Source organism: Notolepis coatsorum, assembly GCF_963971535.1.
Source record: "Notolepis coatsorum genome assembly, chromosome: 9".
Taxonomy (NCBI): Eukaryota; Metazoa; Chordata; class Actinopteri; order Aulopiformes; family Paralepididae; genus Notolepis; species Notolepis coatsorum.
Window position 1 is genome coordinate 122,012,717 of NC_140173.1, and position 18,966 is coordinate 122,031,682.

Genomic DNA, 18,966 nt, shown 5'->3' on the forward strand with positions numbered 1-18,966 from the left:
GAGGTGGGAGGGGGGCGTTTGATGTCTGTTTCATGTTGATGTAACCAGTGCTTAAAGTGGAGATGAAGCAGTGAACAATGTGATCCTAGTTTGTTTGTTGTGTACCTTGTGTAAGACAGGGTTCTATAATCAAATGTGAAATCTATCTTATTTGTCTGAAAAATCAAATATAATATCCCTGTTTTCAACATGGGCGCCGCCATTTTGTTGCTGATGTCATGGCTGACGTCATGGGGCTTGTTTGGTGTAAACTCCTAGGGGTAACATTAGACAGTAAATTGTCGGTCACACCATATAAACAATATAGTAGTGAAAATGGGAAGAGGGATTTCTGTTGTTAAAAGATGTGCTCATTTGTTACCACTAAATTCTATCAAACAGGTCATTCAAGCTCTGGTTTTGTCAAATCTTGACTATTGTCCTGCAGTATGGTCGAATGTAACGACGAGTAAACTGAAAAAATTACAAATGGTACAAAACAAAGCAGCACGTATAGCGCTTCGCTGTGAGTACAGAACTAATGTTGCAGCGATGCACAGTTGTTTAACTTGGTTACTTGTCAAACATAAATTACTCTGCTCACTCCTTGTATTCACTAGGAATATTTTTGTTACAAAGATCCCCTCAATTTTATATAACAATTTATCAATAAGTCTTGACAGACACAACCATTCCACCAGACATGCTTCTGCACGAGGTTTTACACTTCCAAAAGTGAGGTCGAATGCAATGAAGCGAACTGTCATGTTCCGTGGTATGCAGGAATGGAACTCTCTTCCCAGACATGTTAAGCAGGAGAATAGTAAATGCCGTTTCAAAATCGTGGTAAAACAACATTTTCAACCAAAGAAATTGACATTCCCTAATAGATAGTGTGTACGTAAATTAAAATTTATGTGTCTGATAAAGAGATAGGTATATATGGATGAAAAGGCATGTGTCTGATAGGGATATATTATTAAAATATTGTATAATTTTGTATTTTTATATTGTATTATGAATTTGATTAGGGTTTTTATTGTTGTTTTAATTGTCTGTATGACATGTAAATGTTGTGAGTGTATAAGGGTTTTTATTGTTGTTTTAATGGTCTGTATGTCATGTAAATGTTATGAGTGTATAAGGGTTTTTATTGTTGTTTTAATTGTCTGTATGACATGTAAATGTTGTGAGTGTATACGTCTGTAACTGTATTTTATGTGTTATGGACCCCAGGAAGAATAGCCCCAGCACTGCTGTGGCTAATGGGGATCCAAATAAACTTAAACACCACATTGTTGCGCAGTGCCAGCACAGGAGAATATAGGGCTGTTAACAAGCACTGACCCAATATCTTTAACATTTTGTGAGGGGTGTGAATGGGAGTGGCTGGCTCTGTGCTGACATGGCTGACATCATACCTCAATGACCGCTCCTACCAAGTTTCATGGAGAGGGACCCTGTCGGCCACCCGCCCCCTGCGGACGGGTGTCCCCCAGGGCTCGGTCCTAGGATCCCTTCTCTTCTCCCTCTACACTAAATCACTGGGTAACATTATCACTAGGGATGCTGGATATTGGCTTTTTTACCGATACCGATATACCGATATTGTCCAACTCTTAATTTCCGATACCGATTTCAACCGGTATCAACCGATACCGATATATGCAGGGTTCCCCCCCCCCCCCAAAACTGAATAATTTCAGGTAATTAACATTAACAATTAACACACTTTTGACAATAAATAAAATCAGAATTTGTTCTTACTTGCTTTTCCTGGGTACATAAAGGTTATAGAAATGTAAAAAAAAAAGAAAAGAAAAAATGTAAATGTAAATGTGATGACAAGGGTAAAGTCATCACATGAACTGTGAGTGTTGTGTGCAAGGATAGATAATGATTATTGTAGCCTGGAGACCTTGAGCTAGTGCCATTCAGATAAGAAGAGCGGTGTAAAATTATCTTCATGAACAGAGAATGTCAAACTAATAGAGGTAGTATATTTAACCAATAACATGCAAGAGGGAGTGCTATATTATCGCCGGTGTGATGCAGTTGTAGGAACGAGGACACAGTCGCCAATGAACCACCTTATAGCATGAACTCCATGAACGCTGCGCTCTACGTGCTGAGCTCTCCCTCTCCCAAGCACTTAATTCCCTGATGGCCTTTTACTGTTGTTCTCTATGTTCCTAGTTCTAGAAGACAGGTCTGAGACCCTATCCTTCATTGAATCGCTCACCAATGCATAGTCCTGTCCGTTCCATGGTCGGTAATCGTGTTATCTGCCTGTGAGTTATCTTCTGCCCCTGCTCTCGCAGACTCCAGGGTTATCCTTTCTGTTGTAACAATCAATATGCCCCAAAAGAAAAGTTGTGTAATTACGAGGGGAGAGGATGTAAAGAAATCGCTGAACTTTATTTCGGAAATTGCAACAATCTCCAAACAACAGAACATGATAATGTATTTGATGGGATTTGAAGGTCAGGGAGCTGGAAAGACAAAATGGTGAGACGGATAAGGGGATTACCCACTTGGAATGTCGAGTAGCAGACCTGGAACAATACTCCCAGATGAACGACCTAATTATCAGCGGGCCAGGGACCCGGCATCAGTCATAATGCGAGGGCTACTGCAGCTGTACGTGAGGAAACCCCCCGAGCCTGAACTACCATCCCTTGAACGACCGGTGATCGCTTTCTTTGACAACAAGGGCATGTCCACGGACAGCAAGGGCATCGAGGGGAAAAGACAATAGTTAGAAACCTGCCATCATAATAAGATGCTCATAAGAGCATGGGACGTGGTGGACAATGATACTGACTGGGGACTGGGATTATCAGTCTTGTAATGGAATGGATTGTTTTAAAAAGCAGCAGAAAATTAGCTTTGCAGCTTATTGCAATATAATTTTTCCGTTTAACGGTGTTGATGATGAAGAAAATACAAACTGGCATATGAACAGGAAGAACAGAAAAGGAGGGAGCATGGCTTTGTGTGTGGATAACAGCTTCAATTACAAGGTAGTGGAAAGTATGACAACTTCTATTGAGGATGTGCTGGAATGTGTTACCATATAAATCTGTATGGAAAGAAAGAAAGAAAATTTATATATTTACAATACTTACATTTAACTGTAAGTATTTTATTTTTGATTTTTTATATATATATATATATAATAAAAGAATAAAGATTAAAAGAATTATATATAATAATAATAATGTATAAGATCATGATAAGAAATAGATGTGTAAAATTATCTAAGCAGAATGTAAAGTCCATAAGCAGAGCTGGAAAATCTGTAGTGCTAGTGTCAGTATTTTTGTTTAGGAGCTGTAGCCTATGCTCCTTGAGGTGATGACTCATTAAGTTGTAAGGGCATTCAATTAGGATTTTGGGGCATTAGAACCTGGGTGTAACCCACTCTGGGAATAGTGGGGGTGAGGGATCATAAATTATGGTCAGACCAAGGTTGATGGTATACTGCTTTGAGCGTTGGGAGATTATTATCTGGTTTCCTGTGATTCTCCTGCCTTGTCTTGACACTGTCCAGTTTGTTCTTAGTCTGAACCACCTGCCACCCCCCACCCCCACCCCCAGCACTAGATGCAGACTACTCTGTATGAATGTATAGTATGTCTGTAGGCTATGTCAAACAATTCTGAACATTGTAATTTCCTTAAAAAGTAGAGGCGTTGCTGTACTTTAATACATATCGATGGCTGAAGAAAAAAAACTCCTGTCGGAAAAATTCACATTTTTGAGAAAGTGTTGTTTTCATGTTGTTTTCTTGCATACTGCTATTTTTTTGTATTAGTGCATGCATTGCAAAGTGCACATATAAGGTTTTCCCACACTTTCTTTTTATGCACATAGGAGGTTTTGTTCTTCGGCCATTGATATATTGTGTTGGTTGGCAGTCCAGGGAAGTTTGGAGACAATTCGTAACTCGATTTACGTACTTACTCGGCATTCTCGAACGGCTTCGTATTGTAATTCGTTGTAGGATTTATGTAGGATTTACGAACTCGAAAAGGCAGTCGTAAGTCGGACAGACTGGTGTCCGCCTGTGTTTTCAACAGCTTTCTCTGGGACAAGTCATTGGGTATTGCCGATACTACAGACATCCGTGGAATTAAATAATTATAATGATAATAAATACGACAATATTTGTATCATTAACAATTACGTTTTGCATTTATAGTCCTGACTCAATGAGACATTGTGAGCATTACACACACACACTGCAAACTAAATAAATAACAACTAAACCGATCGCCACGGATATAGCTACTGTATAGTGGAATATACTGTATTAATATGCCATATACTGTCTTCTCTTTGATATTATTTATTGTTGGTTTGATGTATTCCTATTGCTAGAACTAAATAAATGTTTGGAGAAACGGCTTAGTGAGGCAGCCTCAGCGCATGAGCACACACACACACACATGTACTGTATACGTGCAAAGTTAATTGTTCCAGCAAAGTAGGCTTCTATTATTCTAATGACTTTTTTTATTAGGTATTATAGTAGTAAGTCCTACTGTAGAAACATGACATATTAGCATGACATCTAATTTAGTAATGTCAATACTGAACGACTGCGTGATTGGCACTTGACAAGCATGCAGTCGTTCAGTATTGACATTACTAAATGACATGTCTGGGTTTCAACCGCTAGTGGACTTTACTGTTACATTTGCACTCTGGTTGGATGGTGTATTGTACTATAATGACAATACATTTGAATCTAATCTAATTTTGAAATCATGTTCGAGAATGAGTACCAATGATAGTACCAAGATACTCGTCCAGTCTCAATTGGTTTTGACTGTGTGAAGTGACAGTGGAGATGATACACGTGGGCGGTCTTGGAATGGATCTTTATTGAGCGGATTTGAGTGGACGATTGTTTTAACCGATTTTCAATGTCTCACTCTGCGGCTTTCTGTCTAGTGTCTGTTGCTATACACAGCTGCTGTGGTGCTGAGGCAGTTTGGACAAATCTACAGTCAATTTCTTCTTCAAGTAGTTTGGGAGAGGAGAGTGAAAAGGTCTGGAGAGTGGAAACATGGTAGAAGTGTGGCTGAGAAGGTGCTTATCTGTGATTCAAGATTCAAGATATTTATTTTGTCATATGCACAGTTAAACAGACAGTTATAGCCTACCATACAATGACCATCTTACTTGCTAGTCCCCCATTCACACAGAATCACAAAATATAGACTTAAACTACAATAAAAAATATTAAGAAAAAGTTGAAGGCTAAAAATAAAGAATCTTAAAAAGGGTCAATAAAGTAGAAAGATAAGGCATGCGTGACAGAGTAGCAGTATTGCACATTCAGTTCATAGTGAATGTGAATGGTGGTGCAATGGTTAACAGTGTCGCCTCACAGCAAGAAGGTCCTGGGTTAAATTCCCGCTTGGGGACCAGTTGGGGTATCTCCCGGGCCTTTCTGTGTGGAGTTTGCATGTTCTCCCCGTGCTCGCAAGGGTTCCCCCCCCCCCAGAAAAACTGATGGAAAAACAGGCAGAAAAGATCGCTAACACTGTCGCGTCCCTGACGAAGAGGGACAGGAGCACTTGGATTGGTCCCCAGGGCGCGGCGCATGTCTGCTCCCGGCTGCCCTTGGGGGGAAGGACGATGGGATGGGTCAAGCACAGAGAGACATTTTTCATCTGTGACCTGTGTGTGTGTTCCAGTGTGTCGCCCATCTTGCATGTGCATTCTATAATTAGACTCTGCGCTTGCATGGTGTTCGCTCGTATTGAGTTTGGTTTCTTGTTAACGGAGTAGAGTCACGTTCTGTCAGGTGTCTTTTGGCATCTTGCTTATAACGTTATGACATTATCTTTACGGAGGTTACCGGGAGACTGATCGTGAGACAATTTACAGCGTTCAAGGTTTCTCAGCTTGAAGTATTTATTGTCACCATGTGTTCACACTATGGGGCTACAAAATAACTTTTTCTCACGCTCTAATGACACGTCGAGGCGTTAACAAATCACAACACAGAACATTTCATTTCTGGTTGGATTTTGAATTTGAAAAAAAATCGGGTTGGATTTTATGTTAGTTAATGTTAAACGTAATTCATTATTATGGTGAGTATTTTACGGTTGTAAATGTAATCTCTTAATATTTAGTAGGATTTCTCTTCTAGTAATATCATAACAATCATTATAGGCCTACTGACGACCACAGCGCTCAAGCAGCACTTGCCGGGCCTCAGTGTAGCTGGCCACGCTTGGCTGTTTAGTAGATTTGTAGTCTGGTGTCAGAACACCACATGAGGCATGACTTGTGTAAGTAAAAGCCATTGGGGTCAGTAGATTTTTCTCCTTTCCTAGCTTTACATTCTGGGAGGTTCAGTCGTGTCACTCCAAGTTACAGTGCTCGTATCGCACCTTGGAAACACGCATCACCCAAAGAGACTCCATGTTTTTCTCCTTTCTCCCTGTGTAACGGCCATAATGACCTGTGAATGGTTTTCTGGGGGATGTGAAATGAAGGGAGATCTGTCTCAGACCAAACCTCATTCTCAGCCCTGTTCTCTCATCCTCCCCTTCCCTTCTTCCTCTCTGCCAATACCTGGGAGGGGGGAAAAGAAGCATTGCACCGATTTATCAATGTCACCGCAGACAAGCACTCTGTGAATTGATGGCGGTGTGTGTGAGAGCTTGGATGCCCTAGTAGTCAAAGCCTGTGTGAAGCCCACTGCCTCAACACTGAAGCTCAAGTTCTCCCTCTGCTGGTTAACAACTACACTGAATTATCCAGGGGTGTATGGTTGTGGTGGAATCTGCTTTTTTTGTTCTCCCTATGCTTCATTTTCTGTATAACACATTGAAGCTATCCTATATTTTCTGTGTGTGTGTGTGTGTGTGTGTGTGTGTGTGTGTGTGTGTGTGTGTGTGTGTGTGTGTGTGTGTGTGTGTGTGTGTGTGTGTGTGTGTGTGTGTGTGTGTGTGTGTGTGTGTGTGTGTGTGTGTGTGTGTGTGTGTGTGTGTGTGTGTGTGTGTGTGTGTGTGTGTGTGTGTGTGTCTGCGTACTTGTGTTACAGGCCACAGATAAGGACACTGGGAACTACAGTGCCATGGCGTACCGTCTCATCATCCCGCCGACAGCCGAGGGCCAGGAGCCCTTTGTGATCGAGACCTACACGGGGCTCATCAAAAGTGCCATCATGTACCGCAACATGCGCCGGTCCTACTTCAAGTTTGAGGTCATCGCCACGGATGACTACGGGATCGGCCTCACTAACAGCGCCAACGTAGTGGTAAGAGTTTGTTCTGTGTCATTTCAACTGCACAGAGCATGTGCCTGTGTGTCCAAACGGACATTGTAACCATGCTTTAGGAGTATTCAAACGTCATGCGATATGAAAGATTATTTTTTATGACTTATACTTTATTGAGTTTTCTTTTTTTCTTTTTGCACACTGTACTTCAGGACAATATAATGAATGACATATCTTTTGCATCAACATGGGTCAGTCCTGAAGGACAACACAGACACCTAGACTACTAACGTCTAGGCTACAATGACACCCCCCATATGGGCGGAAGACAAAAATAAAATAAATAAAAATAAATAAAAATAAATAAAAACAAATAAAAATAAATAAAAATAAATAAAATAAAAATAAACCCAAACGAAAATTTCAAAAAAAAAACAGAAAATAGAATGGAAAGTAATAACAAAACAAAAGAAACAACACAAAACTAAAAAATAAATCTACATTAAAACATAGAGCCAATCTTGTCGACATAAACATGGTGCATTTGTCAGGTATTATATAATCATGTGCAACGTCGCTGTCTTAGGCAAGTGTGCGATATGAAAAATTATAACGGTCGCTTGACATTCTACTTATGGGAACAGGGGAAGCGAGTTATAATTTGTTCCCTTCTCTCTCCTGGGTTTCACTCGTACCGCGTTTAAGGAAACCTAGCAGGTGGCTCGCGCCACGCGGGATCACGTCATAGCCGTTAATTATGATCAAGAGCAGCGTCTCTGGGCTCTGGAGAGTACATGATGAATACACGCGTGTGTACATCGTATCATTGGACACGTACACACTGGAAAACCTCTACTAATGACACTATTTGTCTCCAATTTGTCTCAGTACTGATTTATTCATTAGGAGCCTATATGATGATGATGATGATGATGATGCATGTTTCTTTTCGCTCTCTCGTGACTGGCTTCCAATCTATTGAATTATTCACAGTTGCTACAGCACACCAGACATGTATTGTGTACCCGGGTGAAATCTTTGCTTCTAGCTGATGATCCAATTAAACTCTGCAAAAGTCTATCTGTTTTCAGCCTCCTTGTAATTGGTGTTTGTGTGTGTGTGTGTGTGTGTGTGTGTGTGTGTGTGTGTGTGTGTGTGTGTGTGTGTGTGTGTGTGTGTGTGTGTGTGTGTGTGTGTGTGTGTGTGTGTGTGTGTGTGTGTGTGTGTGTGTGTGTGTGTGTGTGTGTGTGGGTGTGTGTGTGTGTGTGTGTGTGTGTGCGTGTGTGTGTGTGTTGCGTGCGTGCGTGCATGCGTGCATGCGTGTGTCCATGCATGCATGTGTGTGTGTCTGGGTCTGTGTGTGTGTTTGCGCCATGAATCTGCCTGCTGTGATTTAGACTCAGTTTTGCACCCAATTCAGATTTTATCCTCGCTGGCAGTGGGCAGGCTTATTTAGCATTTTTCGTTAAATGTGTCGGGCTAACAAGCCTCTAATGAGACAGAAGGAGGGTCTGGGACACTGCCTGGATATGCGAGAGCTGGGGGTGCTTAAGCATGACTCTCGTTAATTTTCAAGGGGAAACCTAATTTCACAGGAGCCACATGGGAGATTTTGCTGTGGAGCATGGAGACTGAACCCGTCCCCGTCCCCCGTCCCCACACACACACACGCACGCACACACACACACACACACACACACACACACACACACACACACACACACACACACACACACACACACACACACACACACACACACACACACACACACACACACACATACTGCAGCATTGGAAGTAGCTGCTGTTAGGTTTGGCATATGGCACCATGTAAAAGCAGGCAATTAGTGGGGCCTTGTTTCGGCGATCAGGAGAAGCATCATACGGCTGTAGTCTCCCAGAACCACACACTCAAGTCCCAACGTTCTGAAGTCCCAACCCTCTGAAGTCCCAACACTCTCAGGTCCCAACCCTCTGAAGTCCCAACGCTCTCAGGTCCCAACGCTCTCAGGTCCCAACCCTTTGAAGTCCCAACACTCTCAGGTCCCAACCCTCTGAAGTCCCAACGCCCTCAGGTCCCAACCCTTTGAAGTCCCAACACTCTCAGGTCCCAACCCTCTGAAGTCCCAACGCCCTCAGGTCCCAACCCTCTGAAGTCCCAACGCTCTCAGGTCCCAACGCTCTCAGGTCCCAACCCTCAGGTCCCAACGCTCTCAGGTCCCAACACTCTCAGGTCCCAACACTCTCAGGTCCCAACGCTCTCAGGTCCCAACGCTCTCAGGTCCCAACACTCTCAGGTCTCAACACTCTCAGGTCTCAACACTCTCAGGTCCCAACACTCTCAGGTCCCAACGCTCTCAGGTCCCAACACTCAGGTCCCAACGCTCTCAGGTCTCAACACTCTCAGGTCTCAACACTCTCAGGTCTCAACACTCTCAGGTCCCAACACTCTCAGGTCTCAACACTCTCAGGTCCCAACACTCTCAGGTCCCAACGCTCTCAGGTCCCAACACTCAGGTCCCAACGCTCTCAGGTCTCAACACTCTCAGGTCTCAACACTCTCAGGTCCCAACGCTCTCAGGTCTCAACACTCTCAGGTCTCAACACTCTCAGGTCTCAACACTCTCAGGTCCCAACACTCTCAGGTCTCAACACTCTCAGGTCCCAACACTCTCAGGTCCCAACACTCAGGTCCCAACGCTCTCAGGTCCCAACACTCTCAGGTCCCAACGCTCTCAGGTCCCAACACTCTCAGGTCCCAACACTCTCAGGTCCCAACACTCTCAGGTCCCAACCCTCAGGTCCCAACGCTCTCAGGTCCCAACGCTCTCAGGTCCCAACGCTCTCAGGTCCCAACACTTTCAGGTCCCAGTGCCAGGCCGAATTTGCTTCCTTTAATTAGTTAAATAAAAGGTTTGGCTACACAATACTACACAGTACTGGTAGTACAATATCACATAATATCACCTAATAACACATTTTACTGTATGAATAATAAACATTGTAGGAGCATGGCTACATTCTGCCAGAGGATATCTTTGAACAGCGATTATCATAAAAAAAAATATATAGAATCATTTTTCATCTAAAATGTAGGTTATGGGTTAGACATCAGGTCTCCAATGAGGTCAAGATAGAGAAACTTTTTGCTGAAAAGACCTAAGAGTGTTGGGACCTGAAAGTTCTGATTTGCCAGGCTTCAGCCATACCCAACCCAGGAGGAGAAAGGCATAAAATAAACTCACCCGTCTCTCTCTCTCTCTCTCTCTCTCTCTCTCTCTCTCTCTCTCTCTCTCTCTCTCTGCCAGGTTTCCGTTGTCAATGCGCTGGACATGCAGGTAGTTGTATCCAATGTCCCACCCACCGTTGTGGAAGAGAACAAGGACCAGCTCATAGCGTAAGTTGGCATTTAGTGTGATTTGAAATGTGAAAGATCCCATGTCACACCTGAGGAAATAAAATACCATGATTATTTGGAAATAGACAGAGACACGAGTCGTGGTTAGATTGCAGACAAAAGATTTGATTTTTATCACATCATTATTTCAAACTCTCAGAAAGAATTTAAAGTTGTAGTCATATGCTTGTATGTTAGGAATCAACCCCAGTCTCATTTCCTACTTGTATAGCTTGTTGCAGTGTTGTAGTCGAGTCACTAAATCTCGAGTCCGAGTCTCGAGTCCAAGTCCGAGTCACCAAAGAAGAGTCTTGAGTCGAGTCTCCATTACCCTAGTCCAAGTCTGATTCTGAGCTGACATACAAATAAAAAAAGGTCTACATTAAACATAAATGACACAGCGGTCACCATTTCAAAGGGAGTTTTTTGTGACACAATAGCCAAACAAATGCACTAGCCATCAATATCGTATGCCAAATGATTAGCCAAAATTAAAAAAAAAATTAAAAACAGTATTTATCAATTAACAAGTCAGAGTCCAAGTCCATAGATGTCCCTAGATGCCAAGAGCATGCAAATGGACCATGTAGAAGTGGAGCATTCGTCCATTTACTTGGGTATGTACTTTTAGGCACATTTTCTGAAAATACGGCTATGGCTTAAGAGGTTAAGTACAGTGCTTGAGTAAAAGTGCTTAGTTGCATCCCCTAACTGCAGGAAAGAACACAGTCGTCAGCCCTGTTTATCTTGATTAATTGATTGATTGATTGAAAATGTTATTAACAGATTGCAGAATGGGTACAATACATTACGGCTCAATACACACAATTGTTAAGGGGATGCAGACCAGAGAAAGACTTTCTTCTTGTTTACATCAGAGTCCCCCATTTTCAATTCACGGATTGTGAACAGCCCCGGTTATGATCCAGAGCTATTTCACCTGAGTGTTCAGAGTGTTTATCCACCTTGGCACCACCAGCCGCAGAGAGGTTTTCCTTTGTTGACTATAATTTGAAGCACGGATTTCTCTCTGCCTGAAATGGATTAACTGAGCCTTGTTTTGCCAAGAGCCCAGTGTGTGTGGAGAGACATTGGGACAATCATTGCCAGAGTGGAGCACTTAAGAAGTGTGGCTCTCACACTGCTGTGGTCACACAAATGTGCCACGAGTGGCACCTGCATCTGAAGTACTATCAAGACATCCTTTAGAAAGACAATTACATACGTTTTGATTCAAATTTCTACACAAAAATTATCCAGGCAAGTGTGTCCTAGTCTCAGAGGTGCGAGACGTGAGCTGTCAAAAGTGTTAATTGCCCTGCGGTAACATAAATCAGCCCTAACTCCAACATGGACATTAAAGGATAAGTTCATGGCGGCTGGGTAGTGCAGTGGAGAATGCACTCGCCTACCACTGCAGAGACTCTGGGATCGAATCCAGCTGTCAGCGGTACCTCCGGCTTGGTCAGTCGTCACTACTAACACAATTGGCGGGTGGGAAGCCGGCGGGGTATGTGTCCTGGTCGTTGTAAACTGCGGTTCCTACTGGTCGGTCGGGGCGCCTGTTCAGCAGGGAGGGGATCGGGGGGGAAATAGCGTGAACCTCCACACGCGTTACATTCCCCCAGTGAGACTCCTCGCTGTCAGGTGAAAAGAAGCGGCTGGCTGACTCCACATGTATCAGAGGAGGCATGTGGTAGTTCTACACCCTCCCTAGGCCGACAGTGGGGCAATGCACGCAACGACCAGGAAGGGAATTGGCATAACAACTAAATTGGGATTGGAGCAAAAAATACAGAAAAAGTGAGAACACTTTTTCTTTTTTTTCTTTTTGGTAAGTTCAGAATTTTGGAACCCTAGCCCTCTATCCTACTTACCAACGATGTTGTTGATCGGTCGAGTCCTTTCTCAGCACAATCCAAGCTGTTCCTCATATTTGATACCTGCAGCCCCGGGTCATGTGAATTATGAAGAACAGCGCTGATTAGCCACTAGATCAAACACCAGAGGGGATTGTGAGGTCCATTTTAGAAAGACCGCCTTCAGCAAAAATGTTCTATCGATAAAGGGAAGTGGAACATGGAACAGCCTTCCGGTCCCCTTAAGGGAATGTCCCACCCTGTCCACCTTTAAGGGCCAACTCAGGAAATGGCTGTTAGACAGCCAAATATGCACTCATTAGGGATGTTAGTGATGTTGTACTGACTGAATGTCATGTTAGTGTGGTCATGTCAGTGATGTCAGTTTTTATGAATGAACGTTGTATGGTCCGTTTTGTGTTTGTTTTATGTTAGGACTACGGGTGGAAATTAGCCCTGTGCTATTCCCGGCATATTTACGTCCTTATCATGCTGTGATGTTATGCATACACATGTAAATGATGTTCATTAATTTGCATTGTCCTTAATAAACAAATCTTAATCTTAATCTTATTGTGCTGAGAAATGACTCTACCTACCGATTTACAACATCATTGATAAGTTCCAAAACACTGAACGTATCCTTTAATGTCAATGGATGTTAGAGTTCTGGCTGATTTATGCTTATTCTTCCTGTCTTGCATCTCCCTAACGTTCTGTAATAACATAGCTTGTTGGAGGTACTTTGTTATGAGTTGGACTCGACCACAGGATGTTCTCGTCATCTCAGAATTCTAGAGCGATACGTCCAGGACCAGATCCCAGGTGCCAAGGTAATCGTGGAGGCGATTGGGCCACGTCGCCATGGCGATGGCTATGAGCTGGAGGACTACAGCAAGTCGGACCTGATGGTGTACGCCATTGACCCGCTCACCAACAGGGCCATCTCGCGCCAGGAGCTCTTCAAGTGAGCGTGCCAATTTCATTACTAGTTTCACATTCACACTATTAAAGATGTTTTTTTTCCTCATCTCCCTACTATGTTGCACGTATCCCCACTGTCTCTCTTTACCCTCTGCCCATAGAGTGAGTCAGCAAATGTATTCTCTCTCTCTCTCTCTCTCTCTCCATCTCCCGCTGACTCTCTCTCTCTGCCACTTGGCACCGTCTCCACTTGTTCCCTTGCCACCGCTTCACTCCAGGGGCCCCGACTTCCCTGCAGGTGCACCAGATCTGTCATTTGCCAGAATGGGAAAGAGGGGATTTATAAAAGGAGGGAGAAGAGGGAGGTGTATTTCCAATCAATCCATCATCCCCTGTCATGCCGCAGCGGCCCCAAAGGTTGTGGGAAGCCGCCTGGAGAAACGCCAACGGTGCATTTTATTATCCTCGTTTGGGGAGAGCGAGCCGGCTCCTGTGGGTCCGGGGTCTCCGTGGCAGCTGCTGTTCTGAAACACTGGTTCGCGACTCAGAGGCCGTGTCCACACGCTGTTAAAAACACTGTGGAAAGCAAGGCGGTCAGGTGGCGTAGCGGAGATTGCGTTCGTCACCAACACCGGAGACGCTGGATTCGCCTGTTCGTTGTCACCAGCTTGGCTGGCCGTTCACACTAATACAATTGGCAGTATTAGAGGGTGGGAAAAGCTGGCGGGGTGGGTCCGGGTCGTTGTAAACAGCGACTCCTACAGTTCGGTCGGGGCGCCTGCTCAGCGCGGATAGGATCTAAGGGGGGTAGTGTGATCCTTCCACACGTTACACCCTCTCAGTGAGAGTCCGCGCTGCCAGGTGAAAAGAAGCGGTTGATTGGCTGGACGTGTGTCGGAGGAAGCGCGTGATAGCCTCCACTCTCCCAGACCGACTGTGGGGGGTAAGTGCGCAGCGACCAGGAAGGGGATTGGGAATTGGCATAACGACTAACATTGGGATGGGAGAAAATCGGAGGAAAAAGGAGGGGGGAAAAGATAAAAAAAAAATAAAAAAAACACTGTGGAAAAGTGCTTCCTAGACGCTTCGTCACCCCAGTTCAGCAGGCAGGGGTGAGATAAAACAGCACGCCCAGGACAGTGTTGTTAGCGCCTCTCTCTCATGTCCCCTCTGATAGGCCTCAGGCACCAAGCTTATGGCTCGCTTTTGTGCACGGATCACTAAGATTTATCAGCATTTCACGTTTGCGGAGCTTGTAGTGCAATCTACACTCCTGCATTCTAGTAATAGACAATAATGATCTTTAAACACTTGACCTGCCAACACAATGTGCAATGTCACATTGTGGAGCTTGTAGTGCGGTGAAATACCACAAGCATGGGCTGACGTCAGCTGACGTGTGTAGTGACAATTTCCATTGACCAATCGATGGTCTGCAGTATGGGGTTGCAGCACAGGCAGGGTGTTTTGTGCCCCAGAGCTAAAGCTGCACAGGCTGGTGCTGCTCCCCACGTGTCCATCCATGGATTTCAGTATGGTATGGCAAGTTGGTAGAAAATCCGGTTGAACCGGTATACCGGTATAAATCCGCGCCACGGTAGAGATTTGACTCTATCGGATATAAAGTCGGACAATGAGCCGAAAACTATTGTCTGCAAGCAATATCGATTTTTGCCGGATGCACGCAGACACATGCAGTCCCTCCACAGGTGGTACTAAATGGGAAAAACCACAACACAGACACCGCTAATAGGTGGACGGACCTACACTAACGTTAGCTGCTAATGTCAACTAAGCCGGTCCCAAAACAGTTATAGTAATCCTGGAGCTGCTCATAGTGGAGCGAAGTTGGCGAAGTTAACTGGGCAAAGTAAGAGATGCATATTAGAGATGCAGCTCAATCAGTGAGGAATGGGAGTCCGATACCCTTTATCTCTCTCCCTCTGTCTCTCTCTCTCTCTCTCTCTCTCTCTCTCTCTCTCTCTCTCTCTCTCTCTCTCTCTCTCTCTCCCTCTCTCTCTCTCTCTCTCTCTCTCTCTCTCTCTCTCTCTCTCTCTCTCTCTCCCTCTCTCTCTCTCTCTCTCTCTCTCTCTCTCTCTCTCTCTCTCTCTCTCTCTCTCTCTCTCTCTCTCTCTCTCTCTCTCTCTCTCTCTCTCTCTCTCTCTGTACATTCAATGATTTTAAGTAGCCAAAACATTACTCTATAAAAACTAACTGGATAGTTGATGATAATAAATATTTACTTCATTAGCTGAAATGTTCTAAAATCTGCTATAAGCCACTCTAACTATCTGTGTGTGTGTGTGTGTGTGTGTGTGTGTGTGTGTGTGTGTGTGTGTGTGTGTGTGTGTGTGTGTGTGTGTGTGTGTGTGTGTGTGTGTGTGTGTGTGTGTGTGTGTGAGGGGGGGGGGGGTTAAGATATCACTCAGTCTACTTTTCTTTGGCTGGATGTTAATGACCTCGAAGCGTTTCGCTCTCACCCAGTGACGGAGCCACCGTTGAGGCGAGACGGAATCCAAGCGTATTTGTAAAACCGTTGCGCCGCTAATGACCTTCTCCTCCTTGTTATTTGTTCCCGCTTGTTCCCCTGGCGCAGGTTTCTGGACGGGAAGCTGTTGGACATTAACAAGGAGTTCCAGCCATACCTGGGCCCCGGCGGACGCATCCTGGAGATCCGCTCTCCGGACATCGTGGCCAGTGTGAAGAAGGCGGCGCAGGCCGTGGGCTACACAGAGGGGGCGCTGCTGGCTCTGGCCATCATTATCATCCTGTGCTGCATCCCTGCCATCCTCATCGTCATGGTCACATACAAACAGTGAGTGCTCATAGCCGTTGCCATAGTAATTATCACCGTGGCATCTATTATCCAGGTCCTTATTATTGGTCAACAGGGAAACAACTATTAATTAGCCCGTTTCAAACCATGCCCTCTTTTCTTGATCCTCCGATCCCAACTGTTGCTTTGTGATTGGAGGATCACAACGGTCTGTCTCTCTCTCTCTCTCTCTCTCTCTCTCTCTCTCTCTCTCTCTCTCTCTCTCTCTCTCTCTCTCTCTCTCTCTCTCTCTATCTCTCTAATTAGCTATGCTGACTGCACACACTGTTGTGCTAATCTCCCTGCTCATGCTCTGTGAAAGCAGATTAATTAACACTCGTTTGTGACAAATATCCACAGCCAATTGTGGCGGTCACAGTGCATCTCTACACGCTACCGGATCTGTCTCTGTCCAACACACACACACACACACACACACGCACACACACACACACACACACACACACACACACACACACACACACACACACACACACACACATGCAAGTGCCATCATGTAGCCTACTTCATAACAAACACTTATACCAGCATGATGGGGGCACTCTATTGTATCCCATCTCATCTGACCCGGTGAGGTGCTGTTGTTGCTTTCCCGGTCGGAGGGTGAAGGTCATGCGTGAAGGTGTCGGCTTCATCTCCACTCTACATGCTATGTGATCCCCGTCGAGGGTGGATTACATAAACAAACAGTGATGTCTGGGCAATGTTTATTCACAGCAGATGGGTCAGAGTGTGGTTGTACGACACAAACACAAAGACACGACGCACGGGCAGATGGTTGTTTATGGCGACGTTAGAGGGAACACAACAGACGCGTCTCCGTAGACAACGCTGCGGTCCGTCTTTGGGGAAATTAGATGATTTGGGTTGCTATTTTACGGCCCATCAACATGAGAAACGGCCGGCCGTAAATTTTGGGGTTTCTTCGTATCGCCTGACGTGAGAAATAATTTAAAAAAATGTATCCATTCACTGGTTTGGAATACATTTTTGAAATACCTTTTATTGTAATTATGTCATGGTAATACGAACAGACAAGAACAGCTACCTGAATTTCAAGTTTTGCATGTGGCCTGTGGTCGTCACTTAAAGGGGCACTTTATTGATTTATTTATTTTGCACATCATCTCACACATGTCCAAAAACTAACAGTTTGACAGTTATTGAGAGTAAATTAGTTTGAACATGGCCACCAGTGATGTCATCGGGGACATTGAATCCTTGTTAATCAATTAAATTAATGCTCAATGTCCCCGATGCCATCACTGGTGGCCATATTCAAATGAATTTACTCTCAATAAATGAATGTGTGCAAAGCTGTTTAGTTTTTGGATGTGTGTGAGATTATGCAATTTTTTTAACTCCAAAATCAACACCATTCACCTACAGCTGGCCTCATCATGGACCTCACCAAGTGATCCACCCGCGATGGTTACCACTGGCCAACAACTTCAGCTCCCTCTCCAACTTCACCCCAGCATCGAAATACACCATCTCAGAGCTCATCCGTAAAGCCAAAACCACCACCTGTCAGCTTGATCCTTTTCCCACCACTCTCATCAAAGCCTGTCTGCCATCCATTTCACCCATGACATCACGGACATAATAAATTCCTCCCTCACCTCTGGAACTGTACCCCCCCACTCTCAAACTGGCTGCAATCACTCCCATTCTCAAAAAACCCGGTGCTGAACCAGCTGATCCACTATAGGCCCATCTCCAACCTTCCCAACCTTCATCTCTAAAACCCTTGAGAGGGTGGTTGCCGCACAGCTTCAGTCCAAGCTTGTCACAAACAACCTCCACAAACCCTTTCAATCCGGTTTCCGCCCACAACACAGTACCAAAACAGCCCTTGTCAAAATCACCAACGACCTCCTCCGTGCAGCTGACACTGGACTTCTCACCATCCTCATCCTTCTTGACCTCAGCGGTGCATTTGACACCATCTCCCATCCACTACTCCTGGACCGCCTGGCTGGCATTGGGAACACTGGTGTCGCACTCTCCTGGTTCACAGCATACCTCACTGACAGACAACGGTTCGTACAACTCAGGACTCACAAGTCAGGGTGTTCGGCTGTTTCACTGCGTGTCCCCCAGGGGTCAGTATTGGGTCCCCTCCTATTCACCATCTATCTCCTCCCCCTTGGGAACAATCCTCCGTCACCATGGGGTCCATTTTCACTGCTATGCCGATGACACACAGGTCTACATCTCCTCCAAACCCACCACTGCCCTTCCCCCCACCTCCCTCACCACCTGCATTGAGGACATCAGGAGCTGGATGAGCAGACATTTCTGGAAACTAAATGGCAGCACAACTGAGGCCCTGCTCATCGGCTCCAAATCCAGCCTCAACAAATCACAAAACACTCTAGTTCCAAACATCACCATCGACGGCTTCCCTGTACCTAGCCCCTTTCGTGACTGCGGTGTGCAAGCCTGGGGCACTAGAGCCCCAGGCTTGCACACCGCAGTCACGAAAGGGGCTACCCTGTACCCTGTGTCATTCTGGATGGCTCCCGCTCACCTCATCTCCAGACTCTGCCCATCCCTGTCCCAATCTAGCACTGAAACCCTGGTCCACTCATTCGTCACATCCCGGATCGACTACTGCAACGCTCTCCTCACTGGCCTTCCCACCAAACTCCTCAACAGACAAAAATCATCCAAAACTCTGCTGCCAGGATCATCACCCGCACCAACTCATCCGACCACATCA

General features: G+C 45.0%; 1 protein-coding gene across 1 annotated transcript in view; it reads left to right on the forward strand.

The window, feature by feature from the left end:
• The window catches only part of LOC311234736 (protocadherin-15-like), a gene marked incomplete at its 3' end in the record, with an annotated part of 504,680 nt that overhangs the window by 458,826 nt on the left and 26,888 nt on the right, over window positions 1-18,966 (forward strand). The window contains exons 24-27 of the mRNA XM_084321979.1: window positions 7,049-7,264; window positions 10,534-10,622; window positions 13,272-13,448; window positions 16,002-16,220. Coding sequence (XP_084178105.1) covers window positions 7,049-7,264; window positions 10,534-10,622; window positions 13,272-13,448; window positions 16,002-16,220 — 701 coding nt within the window. The remainder of the gene's footprint in view (window positions 1-7,048; window positions 7,265-10,533; window positions 10,623-13,271; window positions 13,449-16,001; window positions 16,221-18,966) is intronic.